Raw genomic sequence first — 21,409 nt, forward strand, 5'->3', positions numbered from 1 at the left:
TTCCAGTTACTGTAAGAAACAGTTTGATAGCACTTTTTTTCTGATTCAGTCAGAATGAGGCTTGTAACTTTTTTTGTTAACTGAGTTTCTGGCATAATTAGTTGTGCTAAAGTTCTGCTTGACAGTGCTCCTGAAAAGCATCAGAAGCTCTGTGGAAGCCTGAAATTCATTATGTTTAAAAACAACTCTTGTCTGCTTAATAATTCTTCTAGTCTTGTTTACACCTTTGAAAAACCTCTGATTTTGTGTACTGTGTGGTATTTATTATCTGAGAAAGTATTTGGCTGCTTATAGATGAGTTGAAGGGATGGAAACACGAACATGCTCTACTGGTTATACCACTGATTCTGATTATTTGGTTTACCATAGATTCAGCACTTGGCTTTTGGCATATCTCATCTGCAAAGTCTGCCTTCACACATTGCCTAAGCTTACTAATTGGTGTGTATTAGAGGGTTGTGAAACCAAGTCTGTCCTGTTGCTTTCTGTTGCCTTAGCTCTTTTTCTGTGTGGGAGGTAATGTGATCCCTGACCAGTATAAGCTGTGTTGACATAAACCTGTACTGTAGGCACTGGCATATTGGCAAAACACAGCTTTTGTTGTTTATATTTTGCTTTTCATGTGGGGCTTAAGTTCAGTTTCACTACAGTCGTAGTGAAAGATATTTCCATCTCTATAACATGGAGCTTATCTGTGACAGTGTCTACTCAACTAGCAAAGGTGGTGTTCTTCACTAGTGAAAGAGGTCCTGTTATCACAGTTGCATTATAAGAAGAGGACTTTCATTTTGAAAAAAGAAAAAGAGCAGAAGTTGTATCCATATCTCAGTAATATAATAAAAATGTAACTCTCCCTAAAAATAGTTGCTTCTGTCATCTTCCTGCTCTTCTCCAGCTTTTTTCATTTCCTAGTTCCCTTGCAGGCCATGGAGAAAATTTGAGTCTAGCAGGGTTTCCTACAGGTTACTATCAGTCTAAGTTTAATGAGAAAAAGGGAAGGAAGGTGAGTTTTCAAGGATTTTTGTCCCCAGCTCCCTATCTTTTGAAAAAGGATTGTCTTGTACAAACATATTTCCTGACATTCTGAAAATATGGTCTTAGTAGACATGTCTGAAACCTGGGCTATATTGTTGAGACTTTTGAGCTCCCTTTTGGGGCTGAAGGCAGTTTGAAAACTTCAGCACTGTGCTGATCTAAAGCAGTTAGCTATGCCAAGAAGCAATGCGCTCTGGCTTGGTTGCTCTGTTAGTATGGGCAAATTTATTGCCCAGAGAGTGGAAGTCTGTGTTTGCTGCCAGGCCAGCTGTGCTTGGCTGATGAGGATTTGTAGGCACTGATGCAAGATCTCAAACTAAGGAAAGGGGCCAGTGAGCCCTCAGTAGAACTAGATTATCACCTTCTGGCTTTGACTGCCATAAAATAATGCTGCAACAGTTGTATGAAATTATTGTGCTAGAGCACAGCATTATCTTGTTTGGGTAGCATGAGGTAAGGTGAATAACAGTGGGCTATTTTCAGTCTTTGGCAATGTTAAATGAATGGCTTGATAGGAAAACTTGGAGTAATACATATGTAACAAAGTGGTGTAACAAAGCTTATTTTAAAAAGCTTGTTTGACTTGGCTAGTTTACTGAGAAATTCAACTGGAACAGAATCTCGGGAACAACTTCGTTGCAATGCCTCCCCTGTATACCAAGTGGGATCTAGGTTTTGCTTTTGGGAAAGCTGTGGGGAGCTATGTTTAAAAATTGAGTTCTGTGCTGTGCAGTTATTGTGTCTAAATTATTATGTGTGTTCATCATGTCTGTTATTATTATGTACTATAGCTCATTATTTTAAATACATTTGCAATTTTCTCAATTGTTAAAATCCACCTTCAGTTTAGCAATACAGGACATGTTCACTTTTTGTTAAACAGTTAATTATTTGAGCTTCTTTAAATGCTTGCGAAATTTTTAAGAGACTTCAGTAAGACAGGTTTCCTGTTTGTTGGTATCAACTGAATGTTTTGGCTGGGTATTGTAAATACGGTGAAGTTTGTTTTTTTTTTTAGGATGAAAGTAAAAAAGCTGCCTATGATTCTAGCTCTCCATTTGAAGAGATTTAAATACATGGATCAGCTGCATCGATACACAAAACTCTCTTATAGAGTAGTTTTTCCTTTAGAGCTTCGTTTATTTAACACCTCAGGAGATGCCACCAATCCTGACAGAATGTATGACCTTGTTGCTGTGGTAGTTCATTGTGGAAGGTAACAACTCTGTTTTATGCAAGGGATTTTTGTATAAGTTTAACTATGTTTAAAAACCAAAACACCCAGTATCATGTAACTCTAATAGCATTTAAAGACCTCTTAAAAGAAAAGTTTCTTAGGAAAGAAAGCATTGTGGGGCGATGCTACCAATCCTGACAGAACGTATGGCTTTCTTGCCATGACAATTTTTTGTGGAAAGTGATAACAGTGTATTTCACATGACGGATCTTTAGACTAACTTAACTATGTTTAAAAAAACCCACAAAACATGCAGTATCATATAACGGTAATAACATTTAAAGATCATTTTAAAAAAAAGTTACTTAGTAAGGAAAGCATTATAGAACAGATTCTTTTGTAAAGCATTTCCTTTAGGGTGGGTTTTTTTTAAGGCTTGAGCAACATTTTGTGAAGTATATCCATAAATTACAAGTTTTGATGATTACTTTGCTTGCTTTCAAAATATGACTGTTAGATTTGTATTTGATTTTGCTGTATTCAACAAATGTTCTTATGGTTTCATGTCTTAAAATCAGGGCTACTCTACAAACTACTGATTGAGTAGATAAAAACCCCCAAGTGGGAAATGATGATTTAACATCTAGCATCATAGAATAATTTACATTGTGAGATCAACTACTTAAAGCTCAAAGCAGGGCTAACTTTGACGTTAGATTAGGTTGCACTGGGCTCAGTTTCATGGCTAGGAATGCTGATTTCACTGCCTCTTTGGGCAATTTATTCCAGTCCATCAATGATCTCACAGTGATTTTTTTTTTCTCCCCTATATCTGGTCAGAATTTCCCTTGCTGCAGTTTGTGACCACTGCCTCTTGTCCTTTCACTGTGCATTTCTGAGAAGAGCCTGGCTCTGATATCTTTATAACTCTTCCGTTTTGGGTAGTGGAAGGCAGCAGTTGAATTCCTCATTTAGTCTTTTCCAGGCTGAATAAAGCCAGCTCCCTTAGCCTCTCTTCATCCATCTGGTGCTGTAGCCCTCTGATAAATGTAGTGGCCTGCCACTGGACTTCCTCCAGTTTATCAGTTTCTCCCTTAAACTGACAAGGTCATGTCTGGGATCCCATGTCCAGTTCTGGGTCCCAGAACGCAGAGTAGGGGGAATTATCGCTTCACTGCTGGCTCTACTCTTACAGTACAGCCCTGTCGCTGAAATGATGTGCTGCTGGCTAACAGCTCATCTTGTTGACCTCCTGGGCCTACCTAGCCAGTTGGTCTGCAGCTGGTACTGTTGGATGGAGTTAGTCTGGCACAAGACTTTGCATTCGTACTTGTTAAACTTCATGAGGTTCTCGTCCATGAGGTTCTCGTCAGCCCATTCTTCTTTGAAGTTCCTCAAAATGGCAGACCTGCCCTCTCGTTGCCGGTTACTGCCCTTTGTTCCACGCCCACCCCCATTCCTCCCTAGACAGACCTAGGATTAGAATAGAGATACGATGACTAGATCTCAAGTTAGCCAGGACAGTTTGGGAAGATAAGCCTTTGTGCCATAGTCTTCTGGGACACTCTTGTTCTGGATTTTAGGGAAAATAGAACCTGTCCATTTCTGACCATTCTGTCCAATTCTGACCATTTCTTTCTCCTTCATTCAAGCGGCAGCCTTGGAACCTTACCCATTCTCAGAGCCCTGGAAGGAGATGAACCCTGTTTTCATTGGGTTATGTGATTTGGTACACAGACATGTCCCTCACAGCTGGCAACCTTCCCTCCCTCATCTAGACATAACAATTGTATGAGTGCTTTTAGCTGGTTAAGACAGTTCCAGAACTGCTTTAACTAGTTGTCCACTTTCAGTTATAAGGTTCAGCTATTTCAGAAAGTGTTATTATTTCTTTACTTGAAATCTGATTAGAAATAGGACACTTTTAAAGGTTGGGGTTTTTTTTTTTTTCTGTCGTAGTTGTGGAGAAATTTTTTGTCTGCCATAAACTGAAGAGCTGTGCATTATAATAGTTTTAATTTAATTGGGAGCCCTTCTCATTGTTGTGAGGATTCTTGAGACTTCTAAACTGTCAGTTTAATTCAGTTTTTGTTTACAGTGGACCAGGTAAAGAGATTCCTGATTGAGACTGTAAATGAACAGCAGCTCTACAGCTTTTTCTTTCTGAAGATCAGAAATAGTTTGGGATCTGTTCTGTCCCTGTGAAACATCAGAATAATTTCTTGATTTCACTTCTTTGACTCTCTTTTTTTTAAAATTTCATTTGTATTTTCAATTCCTGTGCTGCTTATTCCTCATTTGAAATTGTAATCCTTTTTTAAGCACAATATTAAATGTGGAGATAAGTAAGACCTCATTATGAAGATAAGTGGAGGGAAAAAAAGAAAAGAAACATACAAAGAGAAATTGTACTGGTAGCCATTTTAATTACTGTTAAGTATTGCTTTTCTACAAGAAAAAAAAATTAATGAAATACATTTGTACATACATGTGTGTTATTGTCTGTGTTCTTTTCTAATTTTATTTTACAGTGGACCTAACAGAGGACATTATATTGCAATAGTGAAGAGTCATGATTTTTGGTTGCTTTTTGATGATGACATTGTTGAGGTAAGCTTTGTGTAACCCTGGACTTTTTTCTCATACCAACCAGAGTGTATGCACCCCCCTTCTGTATATGATTACTTAAAGTAAAAGGAGTGGTATGCTAACGAAAAGAGGGTTCAACCCCAGTCTAAATGAGCAATAACTGTGAGTGCAGAGCTGCGCCTTACAATTTGACTGTTCAATACTTTGAATTGCATTTGGGTTTTTATACTTCTTAAAAGAAGCTTCTTTGTTTATGGCCACTGTCTTTCACCTTTGTTTAATAAGCTATTCCTGTGGCCAGAAGACATGGCAAATGAAGATACAGATAAATTGCTTTTACTGCAGTTCTTTTCTGAGGGCAATTTTTTGGAGCAAGCCATTTGTTCCTATTTTCTAGGAGCTTATGATTTAGTGGAATGGATTCAGTCTGGTAGTCTGTTTTATTGAGTATCCTGGGTTGTTTCAGACAAAGGTATAACAAATACCAGTATAGGAAGAAACTTCAGATTTTTGAGATTTTGCCCTAAAATTTAAAAGTTAATCCCTAAACGGGAGCTTTTTGCCTCTGGTGGTATGCTTGCTAATATTAGCCATACTTCCAGGAATTCTTATTATTAAAAAAAAAAAACCTGTTTCTAACTGATTTCTTGGAACAGCAGAATTCCCTTCACCAGTTTTGACTTTGTCATCTTTCTGTTTCCTCAGTTATCTTTTTTTCTTTATTGAGAGAGAAAGCAGAAACTGCTGGTGTCCTTATATCATCTCAGGTTTTTTGCTTGTTCTGTCATCTTCTTTTTTTCCTCATTTGCCTATGCTTATGCATGAACAGAAGTATGATTGTGCTGTTGAAGTCCTTTTCCTGACCTTATTTGAATTAATTAAATCTATAAAATGAATAGTTTACATTTTCCTTACAATACACAAGAACTGCATAATTGAAAAGAAGAAAAATGAGTGAGACAGGTATTGGACTTCGATTGTCAATTGGCAGGATGAGTCAGGGGTATTGAAGAGTTCTTCTCTCCAAGCCACGTTATGGACAGTTGTTCACATAGGAAATGACAAACATGGAAATATGCAGAGCTATTGGAAAAGTGAAAGGATTGCCTCTGTGTCTTACGAAGATACACGGTAAATGGAAATGTCTCGATAGGGTCAAAAGTTCACTTTCCTCCAGGGAAAACAGGGAGAGCTGTAGTAGATCTCATATCATTTCACAAACATCAGGGACAATCTCTCCAGTTCCAAAGCAGTAACACCTGGCAGTAATGTATTTTTTTTTCTCTTAGCCCTTCTAAAGAGGAAGGAAAGAATCTTTTTGTTCTTAGATCTAAAGCATCTCATTGACATTTAGCCCATGGTTCATCAAGTTGGAATGGCTCACTCCTTCCTGAGAGAGGTTTTATTCCAAATAATGGGAATGAGACTAAATAAAATCTGCCTAAGTGAAGGAAAATTTATCTTTCCACCATTTTGTTGTTTGTAGCCTAATTGCCCTTGATTTAAAATGTGGCAGGAGAGCTTGCTTTCAGTTTCTTTTGTAGCTGAAAATGATGACAATGAAAACCAGACAGTACTCTTTTCATCTTCTTAGCAGAAGTTTTGCATCTTCCCACAAAAATCTTGGTTATAGGAGGCTATGTAAGCTACCAGGATCACAGGCAAACATTCTGTGTGAAAAACAAAGAAATCAGCCTTCATTTTCTGCCTTCCCCTTATTCTCCTCTGCACTTGATTGGCTTACACTGGTTAGATTTAGAAATGATAGTCTGTACTTACATTCTTCATATTGAATTTGAAGTCTCAATGGGATATTGTTGTCTTTAAAACTTTTCTGTGTGAAATTCACACAAGCAATGCATGTAAGGTTGCACTTATAGTAGGTTCACTTAATCCTTAAAAATTTGTATCTAAAATGTATATATCCGCTACACTCTGTGCAGTTGACAGCAGAGGGGAAAACAAATCATAACAAGTTTAAAAATTATTTGGATTTTATTACTTTATGTAATGATGTGAAAGTTATTTTTGTTTGACAATAGTTTTTAGAGTGGAACTTAATGCCATGTATATGTTACGCAAGATATTCTTACTTTAAATTTCTGGGTTTTTACATACAGAAAATTGATGCACAAGCTATTGAAGAATTCTACGGGTTGACATCAGACATCTCAAAGAACTCTGAGTCTGGTTACATCCTCTTCTATCAGTCTCGGGATTGAGGGGGAGCTGTAGTGAAGAGAGATTTTTATGCCTCATCTTCTCTATCTTGGAATGGAGCAAGCACTGAAAAAAGAAAAGCAGGGAGCTCCAGGGGCAGTAGCACAGTTTGCACACAACTAAGCAAAGAGTTTGGGATTCTTAAAACCTTTGTATCATTTTCATTTTATTTGCTCAGGTATCATGCTGACTACACATCTCCACTGCATCCCATAAGCAAAAAGAGAGATACCAGCCACTCTTGCAGGAGCTTTCCATTAGGTAATACTATCTCTGTGGTCCTAATTCAAAGCCCATTAAGGTCACTGGAGAACCCTTCACGGACTTCAGTGGAATTTGAATCAGGTTCTAACTGCACTGCCAGATTGGTGCAATAGGAGCATTAGAAATCTGTCTTTTATACAGACTTTGTGTATAAAAGGTAAAGGACTCTTTGTGAACTTAGTTTCCTGTGCTTAAGTTTAAAAGAATGAGGTTGGGAGGTTAACATGTAAGCAAGAAGATATATCTGGGCCCAACACAATTGCCTTCTTGATGGTAGTAGTTTAACTGAAGATATAAACTGGTGTCGGGGAGGCAAGTATGTTTTGCTTCTCTGAAGAAGCTTACATTATTTATAATGTATGATCGGGAACAATCAGTCAAGATTATGGCTTTTAATCTCCGTATGGGGAAAGATTTGGTTTGTAATAGTTTATTTTTATTTATAAATTATTGTAACTTAGGATCTTGTGTATTGTCCTTTATTCTAACAAGTATTGGAAATTTTATATATTAATTTGAATTAAAACTAATTATGTTTAAATGTTAAAGAAGAGCCAATATAAATTCTAAAAACAAAATGCCTACAATGTCTGTGAAAAATGAATAACACAGAAGAGAGATTTCCTTCTGGAGGAACTGGTATCTAAGTGAGGTACTTTATTTAATTAAATTAGAATATCCTCTTTCCATTAATGAGTAAAAAAAAGTGATCAAACTATTACATAGAAAACTTTAAGAACGCGTATCATAAGAAAATGATGGTGCAGTGGTGGTATACTGGTCTTTATAGTTCTTCAATAATTTGTTAATGTTTTATACTCTAAGCAAATTAGAATGATTTGGATCAAAGTAAACCATTTTCAGAATATTATTCCCTCTCCTAAAAATGGATCCACTTCTGTTGCCAATGGCATGGGTGACTATCTTAAAAACCACTCAAGGTCTCAAGTATAAATTATGTCTAAGTAATAAAAAGAAATAGGCTTGGAATTTCATGCGACTGAAGACACCACATTCCTTTAAAGTAATAATACTTAAGTCCTGTAGGGTGAAAACATCTGAAACTAAGCAGTTTACCTTGCTTTAGGTTTATGAAACAGCATTAAGAATTAAATCTTGGCAAAACACCTGATCTGTAAGAAATGTGAACTATTGTGATTTGACATTCTTCCACTTACCAGTACGTTGTTTGACAGTAGCTGAATGTAATTTCTGGAAAGTCATGGGATGTGCATTCCAGATTATGGCAATCAGGTCTTGGATATCCTTGTCATTCCCTCTTCAGCTGGTGATTTTTACATCGTTGTAATTTTCTAAAGTTATTTTATTGATACTGTTGCAACTTCTAAAAAGAATGTCTCCTGTCTGCTGCTATAACTGACTATTTACTTACCTGTATCTTTTAGCTCAGGAAATGACTTCACCTATTCACTCAGTTGAACAAATCTTTAACAGGGTCACTAAATAAATTGGGCTATTTAGCAACTGTCATACTGTAATAAATTGCTTTTGTAAAATGCAAAGTTTCTAAAGCCTTGGTTTGGCTAGAATTCTTTTATAGAAAATTATGTATCATGATTAAACTACCAGCATTGTAAAGTAAAGCTTAAATATTGTGGGAGATGCAGAAAATATGATTGGATTTTTCTTAAAGGATTCAAATAATTTTAAAACCTTTTTTCAGCTTTCGGTGGGAAAAGGGTTAAGGGGTGAATCAGTTGGATAATGGTGCACGTTAGAAGGATGAAGTCCTTTGCATACTAAAGGTACAGTATTGTAAAAGAACTGTCACATTACTTTTTGTTAATTGAAAATGTTTGGAATTTTTTTCTTCTTTTTCTTTTTTTTTTGGTGTAGTTAAAAGCTGAGGCTAGTTGCTAAATATTTTATACCCTAACAAAATTTGAAACATTTTTGTTGTATCACTGGGTTTACTCCTGCAATGTATTTTTATAAGATACTGACTTTTATTTTGTATAGGGTTTTTGAGATAGTATTCCAAATTATATATTTCATTTTTCTTTTAGTGCAGCTGAAATAATTGTAAGTAAGTTCTTAATTCAACTGGTATCAGAAACTGCAACTTAAAAACAAAGAAAAGAGGCAGGGAAGTACAAAATATAACTGATTGGTATGTAAAACATTATAGGATTTTTTCTTGGCTGTACAGTGGGGAGCGTGGGAAAGTCGTCAGTTGTTGTAAATGGTGGAAATTATTTGCTGTGTAACTATGTAAATGTTAATTGGGACTACAGTCCCCTATTTTGTATATTGGAGCAAAAAACTTCTATTAAATAAAGTATGTTCTCTAAAGGTAAGTACTGTATCCTTTGTGGAGCCCGAATGGTCAGTCAGCTGCCTTTTGTGCTTTTCAATGTTTTCAAACCTAAAACGTATCTGGAGTTTCCTGTATTAAGCTAACTGCCCTGAGCCATGGAGGAAGAAGTGTGTTTAAATACACTGCATTATATATCTTTCTAGATGTGTTGTTACGAAAATAGTTCCTGGCAGCCGTATTTTTGGTAGTATACTTCTCTAGAATCAGTTTTTAAGTTGTTGGTTGCTGAGGTAGAGGAGAAGGGAGTGTTTTGAAATACTGTTCTTTCTTGACTTCCATTTCCTCAAAAAAATCTGCACCTTGCTATAAAATATGCAGCTGAGTTACCTAAGGGATTTCTTGGATCGCCACCGTGTGAGAGGGAAAACAGAAGGAAAGAAAAATAGGAGTGTTTACAGCACTAACATTAGAGAGAGACTGACCAAAGAACAGGAGTCCAGCATCAGAAGAAAAAGATGCAGCTGGTTACAATATCCATGTATGATTTGCTGTCAAGTCATTCTTCACTTGGAGCATACGCTACTGTTTGTAATGAATATAAATACTTAAGGTTTTACAAACAGTTCATACCCTGCCATATTTGTAGTTGTGACGCCCACATCCATAGCCTTTAACTGCATGAAAATTGTGACTTTCGGGTGTTCAGGTGCACTTATGAATGGTTAAATGGAATTGTGTTTTCCAAAGTTTGTCATAAATCAGATTGTATATCTTTAGGTGACATTCAGGTGTTAGCACGGAGGGATTTGATGCCACTTTGGATCTTCTGCCGTACCCTTTGACATCTGCATAGGACTGGCAGGTATAACACAGGATACACGGGAGATCTGCATCCTTCTGGAGCAGCGGCTTGAAGCCAGGCAGGACACCCTGGCTTGTTCCCCGTCTCTGTCTCAGTGTTTCCACAAGCACTATTGCGCACGCACTACTTGGATCATAAACAGACGAAAGTCTGTATTGCTTGGTTACTTTTTTGTGGTGATGTTTGTAAAGTTTAAAACCTGAAGTATCCGAGGCCTCTAGTTACTTTCATAATTCCCTTATTAAAATTAAAGGAACTTTATCTTGTGCTATTTGGTCCGGTCTCTCAGCTGTAGGTTTAAGATGATCATGTATAGACTTGCTATTAAGCTCATCCTTGTAACTAAAAGAAGTTTTGATATGTGAAAACTTCAATCTTCATTTACCAGAACTTACTTAGTTTTGTTTCTTCTTACCTTTTTCTACAGAAATTTCCAATTACCCTTACCAGAAAAATCTTAACTGTGTACAGTTACTGTCATAAACAGATCCTCATAACTTTCTTCATAACTGTTCATTCAAAATGAGTAGTTGTCCCCTAGTGCAGTATACCTCCACAACATGGATTATGGAAGAACAGGGATCGATTCTTCTATACACAAAGCTTTGGCTACTTATACACATGAAGAGGTGACATCTTTTTTTCTGTTTAACTGCTGACTTTGTTCAATGACAGAATTCAGCTTGGGCTGGAAGACTGAGAGTGGGAACTTTTAGAAAGTGTTGAAAATGCATCAACAACTGAGGATGCCGAAGAGGATTGGGTGGTGGTTTGTTTGTTTGAGGTTTGGGATTTTTTCATTTTGGGTTTGTTTGTTTGTTTTTTTTAAGTTACCTGAGACCAGTTACTTGAAACTGGTGTGTCATCCCTTTAGATGTATTCATAGATTAAACCAGCAATACATATATCTCTTCAGTTACCCTTATCTGTAAGAAGAGAAAACTTCACTTCAGGACATGCTAAAATCTGTGGCTTGCAGTATTACATTGCAGATACTTTTGTGGCTTTTTTCTAAAAGCTTAAATAATCCAGATATGGTTGGTTTGCTTTCAGAGAGTGGCTTTATGGTGTAAGCTGTCCACTTTTCCCCCCACGTTTGTGTGGGTTGATCTTAAGTTTGTGTGTCATAGAAATTCAGTCTTTGTTTTCCCTCTTGATAATGCAGTGTGCACATTTATGGTTTCTGTCTTGTAAGGCTTCAAAGTCCTCTAACCCCTCACAGCATAACATGAGATGTATAATACATTAGTCTCTTTACATGCAAGCCTCCAAGTACTCAATTATTACTGAAATTAGTATTCTACATAATCTGTATTCAAGGGTTGTTCATTTTGCAGCAGCTTTGCTACTGATTGATTGTTATAAATGAACTATGCAAGTCAACTACCATGCAAACAAACACAGGCTTCATCTTTTAAATACAGAGATCTCTGGAATCTATTGTTTCCAGTCTTAATGATAGAGTGTGGTGAGGCAGAAATAGGCTTTCTTTGGTCTGTACTCAAAAATGTCTGCAAAATTGTCTGCCTCTTACCATTTTTTTTTTCTTAAGTAAGTGAGTTAATTTTTAGGCTAAACCTAAGAATCTGCTATTACAGTTGATGAATCCCTTTGGGGGAACTTGTGTAAGAACGTGTTGGATATATAAGGAGGATTGTTTGCAGACATCACCAGTTTTGAAATGAACTGAGTAATATCTTCCAGTTTCTTCCCAAAAGTACAAATAAATTATATTCTTTCTTTCCCTCTAATGGCTTACGATTGCTGCCTGCATAAGAGATTGTAAGGGCTCCGAAAAGGGCAGGGTGCTTTCTACCTAGCTGTCTGTATAGAACTCGTGTTGGCAGCATTAGGGAGCTTGTAATTACAGGAGGATCATCAGTCGTGTCCTTGATCTGCATTCCGCAGGGTATGTAATCCAGGAGAGAAAACACACAGCAGGATCTGTCAGAGAGTATGGAGAAGTAGCTTTACAATTATTTACTAACACACTAGATATAAAAGCAGCATTTCCCCAAAAGACAAAATATGACATTTAATGCAGATTTCTGGTGTTGGGAGAATTTAGGGGGTGCTCAAAACATCCTGCCATGCTAGGCTTTTGTTGCTTATTGAAGAGCCATGCCTTTGTGTGTGTGTGTTCAATTTGCTATTTAAGCCTATATTTGAAATTTCCATCTGTACACAAATTTGTTAGGTTGATATGATTGTATTAATGAGTGCTCCTCCAGAAACAATTTATACATATATGTCAGTCAGATGGAATATAATCTTTGAATGGTCTGATCTACAAAGCATTTTCAGCTATTTGTTAGGATTCATTTCTGTATGTTCTGATACTGATTTTAAGTTAGGAAAAAAGTGAAGATCTCCAAATATTTTATTAGCGTGCTGTATTATTGAGTGATGCAGTATCCATGGATGCCTGAAAATCTCACTGCTGTCAAGTATCGGCTGTTCAGAATTTGAATGTCATCACATCGTAACACAAGTTGATATACATAACTGCTTTGAGCTGTGATCGCTACGTTATTTCAACTCCACTCAATGTTGCTTTATTGTAATGGCTGCTTTAATCAGCTCTCATGAGATGTGCTAACGACATTCAGCTCGAGTTACATACTTTCAAGCATGCACATTTATTTGTGTTTCCAGCAGCTGATTATCCTAATGTTATGTCACGTCAGTCTTCTCTCTGCATCTTTCATGTCAAGGAAGACTGCTGATACGCAGCTACAGGCAATGTTTGCTAAATTACTGAGCTGTATTTCAGAGCTGAGATCAATGTTTAAGATTTTTGCACTGAAAATATCTGGAGCTTTTTCTCTTCTAATCCTCATGCCTCTCTGGCGAATGTACTCTTCAATATCAAAACCACTTTCTTGGAGTCATGGGATTGAACAAATACAACCTTGATGTACCCCTTTCTTCCTCTTTTTAGAGAGACTCTGAAAAGCATTCAGTGTTTCTCCCGAAGATTATTACACAACCAGAAACATATTTGGAAAAAGAAACATTTGTTTTATAGAAGATACCCTACAGATTATTTTTGAGTTTGCTTAGAGTTCAGTGTGGAGGCATGGCAATATTACACAGAGATCTATCAGAACGAGTAGCAGGTTGTGATAAGACCCGTTGGGAGCTAGATACCAAGGAGGTATCACTGTTCTTGCTCATCCCAATGTATTCTAGCAGGACGCAAATTTTGCAGAGCAGCCACCAAGAACCTTCAGCGAGTATCTAGAGAAAAACTGCATTCAGCAGGACTGTACTTGCTGAGCATATGCAAGGCTCTGAGACTGGCCAATGCTCCTTTTCATTCCCTTCTTTTGAATAAAAGCGAGACCATTTTGAAGATACAATTTCGATATGTATAGGCTATGTATTCACTCACTTTTTTTGGCGATAAAATTCTGGTGACTTCTTCTGAATTGCAGAGTACTGGGGGAGGGACTGCAGGTTGAGAGCAAGAACTATGTTCCACACATATATCGCAACACCAATTAGCCTCTATTTTTAATATATTATATATAGAAAAATTCATAATTCGCCAGAGGAGAAACAAGACAAAAGTGACTATAGTTCCTAAGCTGTCTTTTGTCTTTCTTCATTATGGGATTCTGTGTAAAATAATATATATTTGGGGGAAAAAAAGGTTGAAAAAGAACTTGGGCATTTAAAAAAAATACAATGCATGGTAATTTTGTGCTTCAGTGAGTAATAGTAATTATTAAAGAATATAAAACAGTGAAACTACTTTTGGCCAAATTTGGTAACTTTTAAAAATACAACTAACTAGCATACTGAAAGCTTATTAATAAGGATTAGAGTGAGATGAAAAAAGCCCCAAGAGCCTTGAAATCTTCTAAAAACAATGACCATTCTACCAGACTGGAAGGAAAAAAAAAGAAAGAAAAAGCTATTTGTGCAGGCTGATAGGGGCAGTCTGTATTATACAGATTATCAGCCTGCATGTCTAAAAAATGGCATCTCCTTGTGTCTGTGCTGTGTGCCAGATACATCTACATATATCAGAAGACACAGCTGTTCATGCAACAGACTTCCATAAAGAACATACCCATGATAATAGTTACAGCGCATGAATATTTGTCTTTAACTGCACAAACGTCAACTTCAGTTTTGGAAATTGAGAAGGAATAATGTGAAAACACAGCTGCCATGTGTCCCAAAAAAAGGAGAAATCTTGGTTTTATGGGGATGATGAGTCTCATTCTCCAGACTCCTGAATAATCCAGTCCCACTTTGGCATTTCCTTTCAAGAAAACGTGTGTTTCAAAGAGCTGCCACAAATCTTCCCTGGAGGACCCCAGCCTGCCTGCCACTTGCTCTGCTGTAGTCGAGCATTGCAGCCATCTACATGAAGAGCACAGAAAAATTCTACCCTATAAAGCATCCCTTGCAAAATTAGAGGTAAGACTGTGTGGAAGGCTATGCAAGCTGGTTGCCTGCTCTTCCACTTGTGTGCAACAGGTAGAGCAGCTTCTAGGACTTACGCATATCCTTGGTGGTTTTTATATTCAAGTCATCCTTGTTCTAACTTGCTCTGTTTGGTGGTTTCTAACTGAGGGGCATTTAACATCTGCTCATGAAGATTATCTCTTTAAACCATGGTCTAACTCCAGTTTCCATTGCTGGCAGGGCATGGACAGAAAGCAATTCCTGATGTTTTGTGGTTATTTATGTAACTACAAAGAGTAGCACTGCATTTTCTGTTTAGTTCCCTCAAAGGCTGGATAAGATTGTAAGGGTCAGCACACAGAGAGATTACAAAAATCTAATTAATAGCTAGATTTAGTAGGAGTTATGTATTTTAAATACCTTTGTCAATAAGGACCAAAGATAATATAGTGCAAAATCCATAGTAATTCCTGCGGAAGCAAAAAGTGCTGAAAATTTGTGGTCTTCAATATCTGAGAGAACAAGCCTTCCAGGTGCTCCGTAAGAGCATATGGACCCTCAAGAAGCAACAGCTCACCCTGAGCATTGTCTTGGAGAAGCTGATTCAATGCAAATGACTTACCTTTTCTGGTGAAATTAGAAGTAATGAAGCGCTTTTCCCATTCTGTAAGCAAGGTCTACGTGAATTTTGAGGCTGGAGATGTTTTTCATTGAAAATTAAGTTTGATGTTTTGCGATTAATAATTTACTGAAATACTTCTCATAGATGATTAAGTTAGGTGAATTAGAGTTCTAAGTCTCCTTATATCAATGCTGGTTTCCCATTGTTGCTGTTATTTTTTTAATTATAATAAGGAAGATGCGGAGATTAGAAGTCAGCTGTCACATTAGCATTCCATTTATTTGGCAGATTGGTCTGTTGTGGATGTCTAGATAATGATATGTAAATCACTGACTCTTGCTAATGGCCAACTGGAGGGTTTTTTTCCCACAAATCTGTCAGTTCTTGAATGTTTCTCCTAAAGTGTGAGGAGGAATTAAAAAACATTTTGACATAGTCGTGCAAATGTAAGCTGAATGTAGACATGCAAATGCTTAAACTCTGCAGTATCTAAATATGGATGTTTTCAAACTGCTACTTTTATAGTGGAAAACAGGCTATGTAATTAAAAACTTTTGAAATGCAAGTGCCTGAAACTAATTGTCTCAATATGATTTAAAATTCTACTTGTCTTCTGAATATTTTTTCAGTGTTAACAGTAAAAGTCCCCTAAAATGAAAAGGAGCTACATAATCTCAATGTCTTTGGAAAGGTCATTGTAATGTAGATGCCTAATACAGAGTTGGAAGCCCAACTTTTTACATGAGGTTGACAATTTTGGCCTGATTTATTAACAGAAGTTTTCAGTAGCTTCACATAAGGTAAAGAATCCATCTCATGGATGGTGGTGAAAATGTACAGTTCCATATAACTGAAAAGAAATTTTTGCATTGTTAAATCCTAGTTTTCTTAAAATCACTGGAGCTAGTAATGGCAATGGTCAAAGCATTAGGAATGTTCTAAGTGTGGCATAACAGCACAGCATATTCAAACGTATGTGAGCACAGATCTGTGTTGATGGATGATCAATGCTATTCATACAAAAGTACTAACATCAACAGCAGAACTTTCACAATTTAAGTGTGGGAGAGAAGCTATATCTTCTTTAAATAGTCTTTTGAAAACAGTCTTCGCTCATAACTTTACTGTGCTTAGTTAATTGCACAAATCTTTCACCAGAATTTAGTCTAGTCTCCTTCAGATACCATTTAGGGCTTGCAGAAAACATTCATGATAAATTTGGATTCCTTTATAAACTCAAATGAATGAGTTTCAAACTAAACTGAGTTGACGAATTCAGTCAAACATAGTTATGATTAGTTCATTCACAGTTCACTAATAGCTTTCATTACATATAGAATTTTAAATCTTCAGAACTGAATTAATAATACTTGGAGAACTGTGCTTACTCTGTTTTCTTATACTGTTGACCTTAGGTCCTTTGTGTTTGGTAAGCATACATGCTATTTGAGAAGAAAAGCCCCCTTCTATGAAATGTAATAAACTAAATTACAAATTTATATAAATATGGACATGTAATTCTGTGAAACTGTGTATGTCTTTCACAAAATACTGAAATAAACATTTATGATGATCCTGATTTAATAAAGTGCGATTCTGAGCTACAGAATGGCCGGCTAACTGGAGGGTTTGGGGGTTTTGTTTTGTAAATCGTGCTTTGGTTGCCGGATGTAAATATTGGCCTTTCCTTAATGCCTGTCTTGTGCTCAAAGAGCTCTGAGAATAAAAACTAAATCTGGGGTTCAGGTTGCTGGATTAGAACTGGTAAGCAAAGAGGAATACTGGCCACTGTACATGGTATGTGTGCTCAGTTTCATACAAACTGTGTTGCCCCGTATTACTCAAGAATAAGGCAAACTGAAACACTACGGTTATGGAACAGATTTTATCCAAATTCACGATTTCATGAAAAGGCAGTTGAAGGCTCACCCTGGGACTAACCTCCAGTGACTCCCAAGCGATACCAACGGGAGAGAGCAGGCGGTCCCGTCGGGCCACCCTGTTACCGGGCTCCGGGTACGGCTCGGGCTGTCTTGTCAGAAGAAGAACATTGCGCTGGCACAGAATTCAAACACTCTTGTTAAACCAGTCCTCCCAAGGCAACGCCACATACGATATGTGCTAAGTATTTGATTGTCATCAGGAATTTCACTGATGACTCATGGTGTATTAGCGATTTTTTGGTTTAGAGTGCTGTAGTGAGGAAAAGTAGTTGCATTCGTGTCAGTGATACAGGCTTTTAAAAGCAGGGCTGCACAAGCGGCTTTGTGAGAAAAGGGAATCTAGTTCTGTTGAAACATGTTTCTCTTTCGGTGTCAAAAATGAAATCCAGCAATTTGCTTGGGCAAACAATGGGATTGCAGGAGGGAGCTCTGGAGAAAGTCCAGCTTGCTGAGCGTGCAGTGGGCCACCTACCAAGCCGCACTCATCACAGCAAACGTAACACCCCGGCACTCTGAGTCCTGTGCGAGCTTCCAGTAAGATACTGGCTCAGATCCCTTGTGCTACTCCTGGTCTTCAGAACGCCAATGGAACGCGCCTCAACCTTCTCAAATCCCATCCTTCTCTCTCTGATTAGAGTCAACAGAATGGAGATCACCAAACCATCAAGGGCCAGGGTAAAACCCAGTAGTGGGGTACAGCGCTTTCTGAAGAGGGTCAGCTCCTATTGTATTTGTGCAGCTGTATCTTCAGAGCTGCAACTGGGTAGGAATTTTCCAGCAAAGATAATTTTGTGAGAAACCAGTGAGTTGGGAAAACTGAAATGCTTTGTGGGAATGTCATTCACCAATTTGGGGTGAAACAGCTGCAGAGCAAAGCAAGCAATCGGTTTGCTTGCCTCCCAGGTCATCGGACAGGTTTATGGGGAGCCCAGATTTTAGGACTCAGGCGTAACGGCTATGTGAAATCTTCAGTGGCAGGAGATCTCACCTGGTGGAGCCCTTAGCCCAGTAGGCCACTGGGTAGTCATGGGGGTTTAAGACAACATAAATATCTGAGGCTGCTGTGATTGTTTAAGGTCTTCACACGCTACAGTGGCTTCAGTCTAAGCATTTGGGTGTTACTGCATATGCACCAGGAGGCTGGATTAAGATTGCCTTCCTCCCATTTCTACCCTTTGCATGCTTGATGTTACAAACTTGATAATATTCACTGGAGTTTGTGGCTTTCTGGATTTTAGTGAAAAGCAATGGGGAGAAGCAGAGGTATTTTCTTGTGTGGATAATTTATCAGTCCTTAGAAGGAATGGAAACTTTGGATCTGTCTGAAAAAAACTGGCATTAGAGCTAACAGAGCAAGAGACAGGATGGTTATCTTCTGAACAGTTTGGTATGAAGAGATGAGTCATATGAGGTTGCAAGTGGGCTTCACAGAGACTTTCTGAAGAAAACAGGTGATCTTGGAGCAAGCTTCTGACTCCCCAGACTGGAGGAGATTGTTTCCCACTTAACCCTCTGTTGTCTCACACCTGCCCATGGCCAGTTGTTGTGGCTTAACCCCAGTTGGCAACTAAGCACCACACAGCCACTCGCTCACTCTCAGCCCCCACCCAGCGGGATGGGGGAGAGAATCGGGGGAAAAAAAAAGGAAAACCCATGGGCTGAAATAAAGACAGTTTAATAGGACAGCAGAGGAAGAGAAAATAATAATGCTAAAAAATATACAAAATAAGTGATGCACAGTGCAATTGCTCATCACCTGCCAACCGATGCCCGGCCCATCCCCAAACAGCGATCGCTGCCCCCTGGCCATCTCCCCCCAGTTTATATACTGAGCATGACGGCATACGGTATGGAATAGCCCTGGGGCCAGTCTGGGTCAGCCGTCCTGGCTGTGCCCCCTCCCAGCTTCTGGTGCACCGGGCAGAGCACGGGAACCTGAAAAGTCCTTGACCAGTGTAAGCACTACTCAGCAACAACTAAAGCATCAGTGTGTTATCTACATTATTCTCATTCTAAATCCAAAACACAGCACTGTACCAGCTACTGAGAAGAAAATTAACTCTACCCCGGCTGAAACTAGGACACAAGTGTTTTTAATTGCTTTCCCATGCCATCCTCTTGTTTACTTTTAACTCTGGGGAATTAAACAGTTGGTTAATGAAAGAGCAGGAACTATTCCCTTTCCAAAGCTGTGTTCAGACAGCATCTGTGGTCAGACCAGGTTGCTCGGGGCTTTCTCCATTTGGATCTTGAAAATGCCCAAGGCAGGGACTCTACAACCTCTCTGGGCAACCTGTGCTTGACTGTCCTCGATGTGGAAGTTTCTCCTTGAGAGTCTGAACATCTCTCTCTTCAATTTATGATGATTACCTCTCATCCACCCACCATGTACCACAGAGAATAGCCTGGCTTCCATTTTCCATGTTTTAAAACCAAAGAACTATTATTACTTAATATGACCTCTTGTGTATCTGTATTGGGTTTGCGTGGCAAGGTTTTGGTAGCAGGGGGGCTACAGGGGAGGCTTCTGTGAGAAACTGCTAGAAGCTTCCCCCATGTGCGATAGAGCCAATGCCAGCCGGCTCCAAAACGGACCCACCGCTGGCCAAGGCTGAGCCCGTCAGTGATAGTGGTAGCACCTCTTGTGACCCCACAGGGGACCCACGCTGAAGCAGTCTGCTCCTGAAGGACTGCACCCCATGGAAAAGACCCACGCTGGAGCAGTTCATGAAGAACTGCAGCCCGTGGGAAGGACCCACATTGGCGAAGTTCATGGAGAGCTGTCTCCCGTGGGAGGGATGCCACGCTGGAGCAGGGGAAGAGTGTGAGGAGTCCTCCCCCTGAGGAGGAAGGAGCGGCAGAGACAAGGAGTGATGAACTGACTGCAACCTCCATTCCCCGTCCCCCTGTGCCACTCGGGGGGAGGAGGTAGAGAAAATCAGGAGTGAAGTTGAGCCCAGGAAGAAGGGAGGGGTGGGGGAAAGGTGTTTTAAGATTTGGGTTTATTTCTCAATGCCCTACTCTGACTTTTGATTAGCAATAAGTTAACTTAATTTCCCTAAGTCGAGTCTGTTTTGCCCATGATGGTAATTGCTGAGTGATCTCCCTGTCCTTATCTCGACCCACGAGCCTTTCGTTGTGTTTTTCTCCCCCTGTCCAGCTGAGAAGGGGAGTGATAGAGCGGCTTTGGTGGGCACCTGGTGTCCAGCCAAGGTCAACCCACCACAGTATCACAGAGCTATAAATTTCATCCATCTGCTCCTGTGGGACACCTCTAAGTGGTACATGACTCTTCATTTAAGGTGCCTCTTGCTGGTGTTTCTAACTAGGCTACTTATTTGAACTCGGTACCCTTGTCTCTTGCTGCCTTCACACTTCTTATGTTACCTCATACATGGTGAGTCTGAACCAGCCTTTTCTTCCCCTCCCATCTGACTAATCTCCCCCTCCCCATGCTTGCCTTCACCTCACTCTCCCTGACTCCGGTCCCAATTTCTTTGTGCATGTGAGTCTCAGTTTCCATATGACCTGCTCCCCACCTCCCAACTCTACCTGTGTCTCAGGGCAGATGTCTGCACACACGCTGTTCTGCGCTCCATTCCTCCCTCTGCCTTCCTCAGCCTTGACTCCCAGCCTGACTCGTCCCACCAGCTCCAGTCCTGCTCTCCTCTTCCTCTCTCTTCCTCCTCCTCTGGAGTCAATCTCAGACTTGTTCCCTCTACATTCAGCCTGGAAGCGCTTGGCCTCCTCTTGCCTGGGCTCGGCAGCAGGATGCTTCTGCTGCAGATTCAAGTCTAACCCCCAACCTCAACCCCAGCATTTCCCGTGTGACTCATGAATCCCACCTTTGAGACCTGCAGATTCACAGACTCAATTCAAATTCTATGATTCTATGATTCTAGTCCGTGTAACATGGGCTTACCCTTCACCAGGGCCTGAGCAAAGTGCCTGCCGGAGAGGACACTACCACTTTGTTTTCAGCCTCGTTATCCCCTCTCCT

At 39.2% G+C, this 21,409-nt stretch overlaps 1 protein-coding gene across 5 annotated transcripts in view; it reads left to right on the forward strand.

Moving 5' to 3' along the window:
- The window catches only part of USP12 (ubiquitin specific peptidase 12), a 47,020-nt gene extending 29,934 nt beyond the window's left edge, over positions 1-17,086 (forward strand). For 2 of the 5 annotated variants that reach the window (XM_087757203.1, XM_087757204.1), the window contains 3 exons: positions 2,054-2,251; positions 4,744-4,822; positions 6,922-17,086. In XM_087757203.1, coding sequence (XP_087613329.1) covers positions 2,054-2,251; positions 4,744-4,822; positions 6,922-7,023 — 379 coding nt within the window. In that variant the 3' untranslated portion in view covers positions 7,024-17,086. The remainder of the gene's footprint in view (positions 1-2,053; positions 2,252-4,743; positions 4,823-6,921) is intronic. The other 3 variants (XR_015704681.1, XM_087757205.1, XM_087757206.1) reach the window with 3 other exon arrangements.
- Positions 17,087-21,409: the final 4,323 nt, after the last annotated feature.

The sequence above is a fragment of the Nipponia nippon genome, unplaced genomic scaffold, assembly GCF_047370975.1.
Source record: "Nipponia nippon isolate SJK-2023a ecotype South Korea unplaced genomic scaffold, ASM4737097v1 scaffold_2, whole genome shotgun sequence".
NCBI classification, from domain to species: domain Eukaryota; kingdom Metazoa; phylum Chordata; class Aves; order Pelecaniformes; family Threskiornithidae; genus Nipponia; species Nipponia nippon.